A 14610-nucleotide genomic window follows, 5' to 3' on the forward strand; every position below is an offset into this window, starting at 1 on the left:
AGCGGGAGCGCCGGAACAGCGACAAGTCGGAGGATGGGTACCACTCCGACGGCGACTACGGAGAGCACGACTACAGGAACGACATTAACGACGAGAAAGAAAGCAAAACCATCATGTTGCGTGGGCTCCCCATCACGGTTACGGAGAACGATGTAAGTAGCCAGGAAGGGGCTTTGCCCTTCCCGCCGCCGGGGCCGCCGCTGCCATTTTGTCGAGAGCAGCATCATGGTGGCCCCGCTTCGGCGCGTTGGTCGCGCTGCCATTTTGAATCCTGAAAGGGTCTAAACCGCCCCTGTTCAGTAACAGAGGTCAGCTGAATGTTAACCGGTTTCTCTCGAACATGGTGGTCTCTGAATAGTTTTTTTTTTCATGTGTGTTCAGGTGCTTTCTCTAAGTGCGTTAAACTCTGCTTTCTGCATAGGAGGGATGAGGCGTATTTTTTTTTCTTCTTTTTCTCCCCCCGCCCCCTGCCTGGGAAAGGGGGAGAGGCAGAGAGAGACAGGGAGGAGGCACTTCCTTGAAATTTTCCAGGTCTTTACTGAGGCCAGAAGTTCTGCCTGGTGGGCTTACAGGCACACAGAGAGCTCCTCTGCAGAGCCTGCCCCTGCACAAAGCTGCTTTGTGTGGGCACAGCTGTGGGAGTCATAAAATGGCTGCTGTGGAGCTGACTGAGCATGTACAAATGAGCTCCATGTACAGTTACCTCATTTTTTTTAACAGAAAGATGTTGAAGGTGATCAGCTTTGGGCTTTTAAAAATTATTTTGTACCTTTTTATTCTTTTTTTTTTCCCCTCTTCCTTGCTGGATTATTTTGATTACCAAGATATGAGCTCACAACTGTTACTTGAGGGCCAAGGGGGAACCCTTTGAAAGCTGAGCTATTCCAGTTTGTTTCCAGGCAGACTTTGCCTCTGCCTCCGAGATCTTTCTGCATTGATTGCTGACACGGAGAGTCCTTTGGCACCGTTTCTGAAATGGAATTTTTTTTTTCTCTTTTTTATTCTTTGAGTATTCACTATCCTCCTAATATTGTTATTTTTAATCATTATGTGCTTGTCTAATATTTTCGTAAGTGCTTAATGAAGCGTAGGCTCCTGCATCCAAATGGGACAACCCAGTCAGATGTTGTAACAACATCTCAGAACAGGTTTTGTTTCTGAGGGGATTAATGTTGTAGATCTACAGTTGTGCAGATAGCTGTAGCATAATTTATAGGAAAGTTTCGCTCAACTCTGGAGTGTAGATGATGCATCTTGGAAGTACTAGTTGATATCTTAACATTACTGCGACACTTCTGACTGTATACATATTTTTCTTTCTTTTTTTTCCCTCCACTTTTTTTGATGGAAAACAGCAATTTGCACAGGTGGTGTCAATTCCAGTCAGCATGTAAATGGGCAGCTTTAGACCAGTTTTGAGTCTGTTGAGCACCCTTGTTGTTTGTGAAATGTAATTCTGTAAGAGCTGCTGAAAAACCTTTTGTCTTCTTAGCGTTTATTTTTCCTACGTGCCTCTCCGCAGTAATGGATGTAGCCTGTGCCCCAACTGCAGCAGCTTTGTTATGGCTGAAGAACTGATGTCTCTTCAGCTTTTTGTTTGACAATACATTCCTTGCAATCTACCCCTTCCCCCGAAAAACAGAAGGGGAACTGTTCGAGGATGAGAACTGTAGCGTGAGGCTCAACATACTTTGTGGACCCTCGCAGTACAGTGTTCTGGTTTCCTCTGCTAGGAGCCAGGGCATTTAGATACGCAGAGAGAGGGATGCTGAGCAGCGTTCTTTATAAAGACTTTGGAGCAGGGAAAAGCCTTGCACAGGTGGCACCAAAACACAGGATCGTAGGGATTCAGATTCCGGATGATTCCAGGGCCTAAGTGGAGATGATGGTTCCTGATAGCAAAGGACTGTGTGGATTCTCTCTACAGAAAAGGTTTTCTTTTTCCCTGAGATAGTGTTGAGAATATTATGTCTCTATGTACTGCTTGTGTGTACTGTAAGGTAGGTTGCTTCTGTGACTGTTCTGGCTGTCTGCCAAGATCTGAAAATGTAACTGTCTGGTTAAATTTTCATGCAGATTCGCGAGCTTATTGAGTCCTTTGAAGGTCCTCAGCCTGCAGACGTGAGGCTGATGAAAAGAAAGACAGGTGAGAGCTCTTAATCCAGTTTTTGACATGATCTTCCTCTTCCCCAGCCCAAAAGAGTATCCAGAATTGTCCCCAAACTGCAAGCACGTGCAATAAAAAAAAATAATAAACAAAAAGACGTTTGCCATGGCTAAGGAACGTGGATTTTTGGAAGACTTTTAGATAGCTGGTCAACATGTTAGAAGAAGTCTGTCTACAGGGGGTTTTGTTAACAGGTATTGGTAAGTAGTACTAGTATAAACCCGTTTAATAATGTGTAGTGTGTTGCATGGTTACCTTTAAACATGGATTCAAATCGAGTGAAATGTAGCCAGTTAAGGCAGCTTGGTTCCTTGCCATGGCAAAATAACGAGCAGATCCCAGCAGTTGACGTCGCATTTGTAAAGCTGCTTTGTCGTGAAGTAATGAAGCAGTTGGAGAGAGATTCGCCTGTTTTAAAGGAACTGACTAACACAAGTATCCCGTCTATATCTGAATGCTGTCTCTAGGTGTAAGCCGTGGTTTCGCCTTCGTGGAGTTTTATCACTTTCAAGATGCTACCAGCTGGATGGAAGCCAATCAGGTTGCTTCACTCACCAAGTCTAGATATTCCTGAAAATGGAACAAGTCTGTACAGTTTAAAAAAAAAAAAAAAGGAAAAAAAAAAGGTGGAAGGAGTGGTTTGTTCCATAACAGTGATTTAAAAGAATAAAAGCTTTGTATATATTAAAATTTGTAACTGTAGAACAGAATATCAGGTAAAATTATGAGAGAAAGTTTACTATTTTGAGCACTCCTTGATAAAACATGCCATATTTTCAGTGATTTTGTTTTAATTGGCTTGTGAAGGTTCAGCAAGTAGTCCTTAGAAAAACCCAGCTTATTTCCACTTGATGTTTCCTTCTCTGTTGTCAGAGAAAGCACCAGATCACCGTGTTACGTTGGTGGTGGCCCTGAAAGAGAAGTGTCAGTTCGTGGTGATAGTGTGTTCCCCCATTTAAAGAGGGAGAACTGGCATAGATAAAAACCATGTTTGTTCCAACCAAATTTGGTAGAGAGCGAGTTCTTGCATATGTTATGCTGTGTATTTTGGCTTTTTTGGATTATGACTTGGTAAGGAGCCAAAATGCAATGGGTCCTCCAGTTTCTTTCCCAGTGAGGCTCTCCTACTGCACTGCAGACCATTTCGCCTTTGCTGCTTTTTGAATATTTGTAGTCTGTTTTCACAACAGAGTTTAAAAATACTCTCAAAAGTGAGCAGAGCATATCAAGCCTCTTTTGTTTGTTTGTTTTTGTATAAAACGAGTATTTTATGTGGAGGTCGCTGGGCAGCATGAGGAGTGCGATCCTGCTCTCTCTGTGTTAGGCATGAAGCAATGGCTCTGTAATGGGATTTCTGGGCAGCTTCAGCAGACTGAAGTTGTCGTTTGCCTTTTGCTAGAACAGGGTTTCATTTGTCACACCCCCAGGTGACTGCTTGAAGCTGGAGACCAGTATTCGATTTCTCTTTTCCTGACCTGCTGCTCAGTAGTGTTGATGGATGCAGCGGAAAGATTTCCATCCAGAAATTGACACGGAGCATATTTTCAGAAACCAGATAATTTTAATATATACAAAGCTGTGCTGATGCATAACTTCTTGAAACGTATTCAAATTCACTCCGGTAACCAGCCACCCTAGTAGTAGGGAAAATGTAGAGTCTCCCCAGCAGCCCGGTTGCTGCCCGTTAGATGAAAGAACGATGTCTTGCGACTATGCCAGCAGCTTTGTTTCTGTGTGTGCATATCCAGTGAGTGCTGGGCCCTCCCACCCTCCCTCCTGCCGGTAGGAGAAATGGCTTTGCCCTCTTTAGTTGTGCAGAACGTGAGAGCCCTGTTCACGCTACATGCTAGATCTCTCTCAGACCCTGTTACCAGAGAAGCCACCGGTCCTGACACTCCCGTGGTACCTCTGCAGTAAGCCAGCCTGCTATAAAAATAGCTCGGTTAAGATGTTGGGGGTTTGGCCTCTAACGGGCGCTTCCTCAGATGTACTTGCACCGGTGTGACCAGAGTCTGCCGATGGCCGTGTTTTGAAAGGGCATTCTGCATACCCGCGCTTGGCGCAGCGCGAGGCTGACAATCAAGGCTTCTTAAGCAGATGTAAATTCCTAACTCCTCTGAAGTCAGAGTGAGAGGACATGCTGACAGCATTATGAACTTTTCCTACCCCTGGAGAAGCTTCACTTGCGGTCTAGTTACTCATTTTGGAGAGCTCCTGCCTGAATGAAGAACACAAACCTCTCGTGCAGGCTTCCAATTGAACTGATGCTTTAGTCAAAGGAAACCACTCTGAGTTACATTTCGGTTGATGGCACTTGTAATCCAGCCTCCAAGAAGTCTAAGCAGGGTCCCTTTGGGAGGAATTACTGTATTTTCAAAGGGACACTTCTGAAGAAAGTGCTTGGAAAAGTAATATGGTTGTTAAAAACTCTGGGGTATTTGGAGTAGGGGAAGAAGTGAAGCGGTCACCTAAGGACATGTTTAAACAGTCGCTCAGTGCGATGCCAGAAGTGAATAGAAATGTGGGGGCAAAGAGACTCCTAAAAACGTGTTAATCCTGAACGCAGCAGGTTAGGACTTTGTCTCCTTCGAGACACTTCCTGGTTCCATGTCAGCGTTTAGTGTTTGGCAGCTTTTTCAACACTCCCTGATTCCGTTTATCTTTGCTCCACATCCCATTCTCTTACTGCCCTCGTCCTCCTCTCTGCAGGATTGGATGGGAAGGGTGTAGGTGGCGGTGGTTGTCCTCCACATCCTCCCCATATGTTGTCCATTGTAATTCGGGAGCACTGATTCCTCCGAAGGGTGCTCTGCCATGGGAAAATGGACATGTGTGCCTCGATATGGGAATAATTGCAACCACTTTTTTTGCAGAAAAAGCTGGTGATTCAAGGGAAGCAGATTGCGATGCACTACAGCAACCCCAGGCCTAAATTTGAGGACTGGCTTTGCAACAAGGTATAGTGTGGGTTTGTCCTGGGGGAAGATTGGCTTTTCCTCAGCGCTCTTCACCAGCTCAGTGGTTTGAGCAGAGCGACAGGTGATTCAGACCCGCTCTTGCTGCTGGTCCGTATGACATCATAGGAATTGTGAGATGCGGGCACGGAAAGGTTTTGTAGCTCTGGTCGCAAAGACTGAGTGGCAGAGAGGTTGCTGCAGAAGACACAGAGACTGGGCAGAGAGCTGTATTAGAATATGAAGCTGTTTGGTGGTGCCTAACGTAGCATTGAATTGCAGCCCTGTTACAAGCTGCTGTGTGTGCCTCGGCCGAGGTGCTTTAGTAAGATGAAGATGGGGCTGTCCCCATAAAGATAATTTGTTTTCTACTCTGTTTTGTTTTAACGTGCTTTTTAAAATAGTTACTACCTCTGGGGTTGTAAATTGAAGACCACGTGGTTAAAATAACTAAAAGATTCAGCAGTTCTAGGGAAAAAGTAGCTGGGATGTTCTGAAAAGCAAGTGTGGTGTGGACACAAGGGTGGCTTTTGCTGTTCTGGATTACTGTGGTTGGTGGGTTTGGCTTTGTTTTGTTACTCTTTGTCAATGACTAGTTTTTGTTATAGTACAACAAATGCCAGCACGGTTAGAAATTACACTAATTCTTACGAGATTTCTCTTGTTTCTCTTAGTGCTGCCTTTACAACTTCAGAAGGAGGCTAAAATGCTTCCGCTGTGGGGCGGACAAATTCGGTACGTTATGTTTACCTCTTTGGCTGTGTTTGGTTTTGTGGGAAACTTTCTGTCCTGTGTGGGAAACAGTTCACTCGGGGTCCTAGGCTGGCTTGTGAAGTGCTGAGTTTCAGCGAATGAGCCGTACTGTGACTAAAATATTTTCCTCTTCTTACGAAGATTCAGAACAGGAGGTACCACCTGGGGCAGCAGAAGCCGTTCAGTCTGTGGATTATTACTGTGATAGTAAGTTACCTTTGAGTTATTTTATAACGTGAAATGCAAATCCTTCCTGTACCTCAAGACTGCCCACTGAAGAGCGTAAGGTTCTCTGGAAAGCTGTTGGGTGCTCGACTGATGTCATGCTTTCTTTTCTCCTCAGCCATCATTCTCCGAAACATTGCTCCTCACACGGTGGTGGAATCCATCATGACCGCCTTGTCTCCCTACGCGTCTCTGGCAGTCAATAATATTCGTCTTATCAAAGACAAGCAGACTCAGCAGAATAGAGGCTTTGCATTTGTGCAGCTGTCTTCTGCCATGGTGAGGGCCATACTGAGACGCTGGAGAGAAACAACTTGTTAACGTGCTTCTGTAGCCAAAGCGTTTAGAGCCTGTGAGGTGTCTGAAGGAGCGCCTCAGTTTACCAAGAATTAATTGACACTCAGAGTGTCAAAACCTTTCATCGTTAGCTGCAGTTTGGAAAGAAGGTGGTAGGATGTGGGCACATTGGAAAGCTATTTTTGTAACAGAGTGCTGTTCTGAGTTGAAGGCTAGTTTCACACTTGGATCACAAAAACAATACGTCTGGGAATGTATTTTGATCATAAAAATTAAGGTCTGGGGCATATAGTGTGGGAGAGGGTACCCACAGAATTGGGCTGCTTCCACCCTGAAAACGGGGAGGAGGAGAACCTTGCTGCTTTCTTACAGCATCCAGTGGGAGGGTTTAAGGACAGCAGAGACATTCTAGAGTCTGTGCAGGGATAGGACAGTAGGCAACAGCCATAAATTAAAACTGCAGTGAGGAAAGGAAAACCTCTTAACTGTGAGGAAGGTCAAATACTGACACGGTCCGAGAAGGGCAGTAGAATCTCTATTCTGCGTATACTAAACTCGGTCAGCAGCTTGATCCATTTCTACCTGCTTTAGGTGGAACACTTTACTGGATGAAAAGGGGGTGCCTGGTTTCAGTCTCTGCTGGCCTCCTTTTTGCAGTAATTTGGGGCAAACATCTATTTTCTAAAGCTAAGATTTCAGAAGATGTTGAGTAAATACTCTTCAGTGGCCCGGGGAAACCTGTGCTGTGTGCGCGTGGGCTGTGATCGATCTCATTGATGGAGGTGTTCTTACAGCTTTAGCTGCTCTTAGGGGCTGTGTATGAAAAGCTGGAGCTTTGGGAACTTTTGAATCCTCAGTAACCTGCCTTTCATAATAATGAGTATTTCTTGTTGTAGGATGCTTCTCAACTGCTGCAGATTTTACAGAGTCTTCAGCCACCGTTAAAAATTGATGGCAAAACAATTGGTGTTGATTTTGCAAAGAGTGCCAGAAAGTGAGTTGTGATAGCAGTTGGTTTTTGCTCTTTTTTTAATCCCCTCCGTGCCCGCCTCCCCTACCATTTGTGTTACATTTGTTGTTGTCATGCAGGCTTTTAAGATTACTCTCACTCCAGAGTTTAGCTTCTCTTCAGTTTCTTGTGTTGCATGCATCCTGCTCTTCCCTGTGTGTGTGAAGAGAGTGAAAGCGTGCTTCCTACCGCTCCGATTTCCAGCCCTCTGAACATAACAGCGTAACTGCTTGCGTACACACCATGTTTGTTCCCTCGTTATTGACTATACTGCAATGAACCTAAAGTTCCTTTACTTGCTGGCTCATTCATTACAATCAGAATGTTTTGTAACTGCCAAGAAATCCGCACACAAGGGTGGACTCTACTCCCTTGCCTAGGGAGACGCTTCAGAAAAAACCAGTATTTACTCAAATGCATGATTTTTGTGGTTACAGAGACTTGCTTCTCCCAGATGGTAACAGAGTCAGCGCCTTCTCTGTGGCAAGTACCGCCATTGCTGCAGCTCAGTGGTCATCCACTCAGGTATGGTTTGGAGGCTGTTGCTCTTATTTTGTTTTCCCTAAAAATCAAAGCGTATTGCCTGTAATTTTGCTGCTGCCCAGTTGCTTAGTTAGACTGACTGAAGTTATTGTGGCGGATCAGCTCTTGCAGTTAGTCTGGAGCCTCAGCAGAGTTGAAATTCTTAAATGAAGTAACTTAACCTGTTCCTGACAAAAATTTCCTGCTTGAATTTCAGCCACAGACTGGAGAAGGCAGCACCCTTGACTACAGCTACCTCCAGTCAGGACAGGATGGCTACACACAGTATGCTCAGGTTAGTAGTGGTGATTGTGCTGTGACTGGTAGCTTGTTGTAATCTGGGCATCTGCTCATCTTGCGTTGTCATTTGTTCCCCTTCACAGTACTCCCAGGATTATCAGCAGTACTACCAAAATCAAGGGGGAGTTGTGGACACGGATGCAGCTACCATATCAGGTAGTACTTCCAAGGTGTGGGAAATGGTGTTGTATGTAACAGCAGTTTTGCAATAGCAATATTTTATGTTAGCCTTTATGTTAGTTTGCTGGGTGAAGGGAAACTTGGTTAGTTTTGCTCTCAGGATGTCTGAATGAGTGTATGTTGCTAGAGAGCTGCAACAGATTTGTTCAAGTGGGACCTCTAGTCTGCAAGATGGGAGAGCAGCCTCTGCTTCAAACTATGGACAAAAGCCTTGAATTTGTGAGAACTGGGTGAGCTTCAGACAGATCTTCAGTGCTAGCAGCTGTCTGAGGCCAGTAATCACTGACTTTGAGAACAGAATATTTCCTCCTGAAAAGGAAACTGTTCCTTGTCATCTTAGAAAATAGCCACTGTGTATCTGTCTCCTTTTGAACGTGTATTGCCTTGTTTGGCTACTGGAGCTGGAATTAGGAGCTGAAACTGTAAACAAAGTAATTTTAGCCCTAGGATGAAGTACTCTTTTACAAATTAGTTGGCTTACCCATTACTGCTCTCTCTTGGCAGGCGCTCCGGTCACTACCACCACAGCTGCAGTTGTATCCCAGAGTCCTCAGTTATATAATCAACAGACAAACTCACCTGACTCTCCGGTAATTGCACCATTAATTACTCCTTGCTTTTGACGCCAGGGTTATGTGGGATGTCTGGCTTCACTGTGGGCTTTGCTCTTCAAAGTGGGTGTTAAAGCGAAGCTCCCGAGTGTCCATGGCTTAGTCACAGTGCTTGTGGTCATAAGTCATCAGCTGTTTCTTTTCTGTCGTGGTTTCGTTCTTTGTTAAAGGTGAGCACTGTATGTACTGGTGAAGAGGAGCTACCTGTTTTTTACGCGTGGTGTGGGCTGTTCATGCCTTGCCTTGCTGTTCTTGTTTTCTTGCACCTCCGTGACAAATTTTCTAATTGAGGTTCCTGGGTTTGGGTGTTTTTCAGACGCAATCAGCACCACCTAGCACTAGCACTCAGGCGCAGACGGCTGCCCCGACGGGTGTAGTCCCTGGAACCAAGTACGGTAAGCAGTTGGGAATTGCTCTTGGGCACAGGTATCTTGTCACTGTGTGACCAGAGAGAGACTTGAGTGCTGCATCGCCATATGTCAGTGGTGAAGCTGTCCCTGGAGAGTGTTCTGCACGCGTGATTAAAGAGCTTTTCACAGGCCTGTCTGCCATCATGGCTGCTAATAATGTCAGAATTTTGCCGGAAATGTAGAAAGATACCTGTTTGACTGTAACAACCATGTCCCACACTTCTAATGTTTTTACAGCTGTCCCTGATACTTCCACCTACCAATATGATGAATCTTCAGGATATTATTACGATCCTGTAACAGGGCTCTACTATGATCCTAATTCCCAGGTAAACACAAGTTCTTCCTGCCTGTCCTAACTGTTAAGGTCCGTTAGTTCCCTGCCTCTGATCATGGGAGCTAAGTTAACTCTCTGAGGTGCACAGAATACGGAATGTAGCAGGTAACTCTCAGCAGCTTGCCTGTGACTGGGCCTTGACGTCTCTCTGGTATAGCACTTCCTTTTTCTCTCCCTTCTCTTAATTTTCTCACAGTTTGGCCCGTACAGGATGAGCAGTTGTCACAGACTGTGATTGAGCTATTTCATTGCAGTGTAGTGCACGTGACTCTGGTGGGTTGTCTCTTCGGAGAGACAGAAGGTCCTCCGTAGTGCTGTTGGGCGGAACACCTGTGTTTAGTGGCAGAGGCTTCAGCCAGTTCATGCTTTTTGAGTCCTTTGTGGAGTCTGCAGAACTTGTTTGGACACTCTGCAAAGCGCCTTCCTGTTGGATGCGGTAGCCTGGATCGGACAGCGTGCTTGGGCTCTCCCTTGGACGCTAGGTTTGTGTGAAGTGTTAACCGTCTGACTCACTTTTCCTCCGGCAGTATTACTACAATGCCTTAACCCAGCAATATCTTTACTGGGATGGCGAAAAGGAGACCTACATGCCTGCTGCAGAAGGTATCACATACCAACAAACAGCCACCACAACCACCACCAAAGAAGTAAAGGAGAAGAAAGAGAAGCCCAAGAGTAAAACAGCTCAACAGGTAAAAGACAAAATGAGATTGTGACGTGGCTGAAGTCTTCTGCGAAATGAGATAATAGTTCTCCTTTTCATGACAAAGAGAACCCTAGGTTATTTGGTGGGACGCGTGCCTGCAATTTGCAGGCATTGTAGAAGGCTGAGGAGAGGTGGAGTTGGCAAGGCTTCAGCGCAGAAATAAGCTCTGCATAGGAGGAACGCATGTGGAATCGTGCCAGGACCAGTGGGAGTACAACTGAGCCGTCACTTAGAGGATTAGATTGATAAGAAGGGTTCATACAGTAAAGCAAGCAAGCTGCGGTATCTTTGAACACTGTATACAGGGAAGCAGCTGCACTACATCCAGTGTCGTGTGATTTAAAAATAAAAGGTAGTGGGATGACTTGTTCTGGAAACTGTATGCGAGATGGAATCTGTGTCGTAGGAGATTGATAGCTGTGAGGGGAGCTGTGTGAGCAAATCACTCTGCGTTTCAGATTGCTAAAGACATGGAGCGCTGGGCAAAGAGTTTGAACAAGCAGAAAGAGAACTTCAAGAACAGCTTCCAGCCACTGAGCACCAGGGAGGAGGAGCGGAAGGAGTCAGCGGCTGCAGATGCAGGCTTTGCCCTTTTCGAGAAAAAGGTGAAGGTGCTGGCAGCAGTGCAAAGCAGGGTGTGGTGTGGCAGAGAGCTCTGTTCTCACTGTACTCTTGTCTCCTCCAGGGAGCTCTGTCTGAGAGACAGCAGATCTTGCCGGAGGTGCTGAAAAATGGGGACGATGAAAATCCGCTGAAGGTGAGCAAGAGATACTTGACAGAGGTGTTACCAGAAGTCACTGGTGAACTACTTCAGAGGAGGTACTTGTTTTCCAACCTCATCTCCAGAGCATCATCTGTGAAAGGTTGTGGTGGTTACAGTGGTTTGGTGCAAGTGTGGCAGGATGACTGAGATACACAGGGAAAAGCCGTGTTTACTTCAGGCCTCAGGAACTCGGTTGAGATTGTGATATTTCTAAAAACACGGTACTCATATCGTTGTTGGCTAGTGGGAGCTCTTGGCAGCTGCTGTAGTATGTGTAGTTCTTTTCAGTTGCATTTCATCCTTAGTAATGAGACTTGAGTGCTGTCCGTCCTGTGCAACAAACACATCAACAGCAGCCTTGCTGTTGCCTTTCTCAGCTCTTCTCTGCCCTGTGGTGACACTGCTGCAGTCCATGTAACGCTGCCTTTCCTTTCCAGCGTGGTCTTGTGGCTGCCTACAGCGGCGACAGCGATAACGATGAGGACTTGCTGGAAAGAATGGAGAATGAGGAAGAGAAGCTGACTGACTGGAAGAAGATGGCTTGTCTGCTGTGTAGAAGGCAATTCCCAAACAAAGATGCTCTGATTCGGCACCAGCAGCTGTCTGACTTGCACAAGGTAGTTGCGTGATGATGTTGGGAAAACTGTTCCTCTTAAAGCAAAAATAGTTGCAGGTGGATCGTACATCTTCCAGAAGTCATATTAGGAAGAGCTGTTGTGCATTTCATGTTGTTAATGTGAAATCTCTTCTTGTTTCAGCAAAACATGGATATCTACAGGAGATCAAAGCTTTCAGAGCAGGAACTTGAAGCCTTGGAGCTGCGTGAGAGAGAGGTCAGTGTTGAGCAGATGAGTAGCTAATGGAACACCTGCACAGATGTTATGTTGAGCTCTCCTTATCCTGACACACACGTCACTCGAGATAATCCTTGTAAGCCAACCACTTCTTGGGTCAAGGTTCAGAGCTGTTCAGAGCTCTCTTTAACATGGAGAGAAGTGTCTCATGGCCCTCAGCTTCTGCTTGTCAGGGGAGGGTCCTTCTGCCTCCAGCTCAGGGCTGTTTCTGAGATCAGAAACCTTTGGGTGGTGATGAGCAGCTAATCTAGCAGATGTTGGGGCCAGGCTCTTCGTGCAGCAATGCAGATTCTGATGTGCTTCAGGGGTTTGAGGTTCTCCTTCCTGTGGTGTTAGTCAAACCTGGTTTTAGCAGGCTGCAGTGGAGAGCTTTCTGTAACAGCAGACATTTAGCTTCCTTCCATAGCTCAGAAATGCTGCAAAGAAATGAGCAAACGTGTCTTGAAATCGGTGCTAGCTCTGGTTACCTTGTGCAGATGAAATACAGAGACAGAGCAGCTGAGAGGCGGGAGAAGTATGGCATCCCCGAGCCCCCCGAGCCAAAGCGCAAGAAGGTCTATGACGCTGGCACCGTGTATGTATCTGAAAACTCCTCGGCGGTTGCTTCAATGCAAAACGAGCAATTTGGTTAACTCGTCTCTTCTTCTTGCAGCAACTATGAGCAGCCCACCAAAGACGGCCTTGACAACAGCAACATAGGCAACAAAATGCTGCAGGCCATGGGCTGGAGGGAAGGCTCAGGCTTGGGAAGAAAATGCCAGGGCATCACAGCACCCATTGAGGTGAGTAGAGATGAATGCTTCCTCCATGATGTTTGGTGCCTTTTTTTTTTTTTTTAAATCCAGAAACACTGCCAAAGATCTCTTACGAAAGAAACCACGCCGTCCGTAGCAAAGCTGTCTCCGTTTCCATTGGCTCGCGCTCCTGTTTGTCCTGTGTTTCTCCTGTCAGATGCTAAAGCTGGGGTAGAGCTGGAACTTGGCAGGCAGGGCTGTGCTTCCCTCCTTGAGAAGTGGCTCCTGCGCTGGGCCTGCCCTCGAGCTATGCGCCTGGGTGCTGCTTAGTGTGGGTTGCCGTTGGCTTCCCTGCGTTTCCCTGCGCTTTGGGTTGCACCGCTGGGAACTTGTGTTTTGTGAAGCTTCCTTTTGGCTGCTCTTGGGTGGAGTTGGTGCCGTGCGAAGCCAGCGAGTACGGGATGCTGTGTGCAGTCTGATCTCTTGGTATCGGCGTGTGTGTCTGTGCAGGATCCGCAGGAAACCTTGAGAAGCTGGTGGGGCTTGATGAGTTTTTCTTGTGGTGTCCTGCGTGGTGGCGTGGCCTTTCGCTGCAGAGCTGAAGCGTGTCTCTCTTCCCTTGCAGGCCCAAGTACGGATGAGAGGAGCTGGCTTGGGAGCCAAGGGCAGCTCGTACGGTGTCTCCACTGCAGATTCGTATAAGGACGCGGTGCGGAAAGCCATGTTCGCTCGCTTCACAGAGATGGAGTAAACACGCTCTGGCCCGCAAAGCACTTGTTACGCAGAACTGACTGTTAAACTCTGTAGCCTTGGTGGCCTGGCTGTATTTTGGTTATGGGTTAGAGTTGACCATCTCATTCCCTTGGACTTTTCTCCCTGCCCCTCTCAGCATGTGACACTTCCACGAGCAGATTGTTTGAACTGCCCCAACTTCATGCTGGAGAGCTCCTGGTTAGGCCAAAGGGGATGCCGATCTTTACGCAGACCTGTATATAGTGTAATGTATTTTGTGTTTGGAGCGTGTTGTCCAGATGCCGCTTCTGCCCTCCGGAGCAGGGACAGGACCTGTTAGCTGTGGTTTCACACTGTTTCTGCTCTCCTTTTGTTGTATTGTCTGTCTGGTTGGCTTTTTTTGGAGAACTTTCCTGTACATTTTGTATAATACATCTTTGTATAGACTTTTTGAAGACTTTGATTCTAGTTGCCAGTTTGGCTCATTTCCAAAAGAAATACATCCAAAAATTACCCTATTTCTGTTTCTCGGTGGATGAATGAAGAATAAGTTGCTAATCCTATTTATTCTTTCTGTGGTTCTGCTTCTTCCTTGATTGAGGCTTCATCCTGGGGTCTCCACACGGGCGTTCACTCCCCTCTGTCCTTTCCATCCCTGGGCTGCGCTGGGCCCTGTTCCGAGCACTTTCCTCGGCTTCAGCGTGGATGCTGACTGGTGGAGGAACAGATTTTGTACCCCATAGCTATGGGAGCAGGAGACGACCAGCACAAAGGTCTTCTGCAGCTTTTGTGGGTCCTGCTTGGGCCACCTGGGTGTTACCAGCTGCCCCTCTGGGGGTGGTGGGCTGAAGGGAAGGGGGAGCCGGCCTGTGAGATACCTGCGGGGGGAACCCTGAGCCTGGTGCAAGGTTTCTGTGCTCCGCCTGGCCTTGTCTCGGCACAACGCCGTGAGATACTGGGCGCTGGCATGTGTGAACCACCTCTGCTGAGGTTGCCTTCTTCGCTACCGTCCTTGTGTTTTGCCTGTGCTTGTTTTGGGAATCCCCGCGCGTCCTC

The 14610-nt window shown here is 46.7% G+C and overlaps 1 protein-coding gene across 1 annotated transcript; it reads left to right on the forward strand.

Annotated features, from left to right (window-relative positions):
* Positions 1-3: 3 nt before the first annotated feature.
* RBM5 (RNA binding motif protein 5) lies at positions 4-14072 on the forward strand (the record flags this gene model as incomplete). Its single annotated transcript, XM_009868952.1, has 22 exons — positions 4-152; positions 2077-2146; positions 2635-2708; positions 5041-5124; positions 5796-5856; positions 6016-6081; positions 6218-6378; positions 7293-7390; positions 7843-7930; positions 8145-8222; positions 8311-8383; positions 8912-8997; positions 9335-9413; positions 9666-9757; positions 10293-10457; positions 10930-11076; positions 11157-11228; positions 11672-11851; positions 11993-12067; positions 12565-12662; positions 12741-12870; positions 13448-14072. Coding segments are annotated over 22 exons (2252 nt in total), but the record flags the coding sequence as incomplete, so codon positions are not given.
* Positions 14073-14610: the final 538 nt, after the last annotated feature.

Source organism: Apaloderma vittatum, unplaced genomic scaffold, assembly GCF_000703405.1.
Source record: "Apaloderma vittatum isolate BGI_N311 unplaced genomic scaffold, ASM70340v1 scaffold39074, whole genome shotgun sequence".
In the NCBI taxonomy this organism is placed as follows: domain Eukaryota; kingdom Metazoa; phylum Chordata; class Aves; order Trogoniformes; family Trogonidae; genus Apaloderma; species Apaloderma vittatum.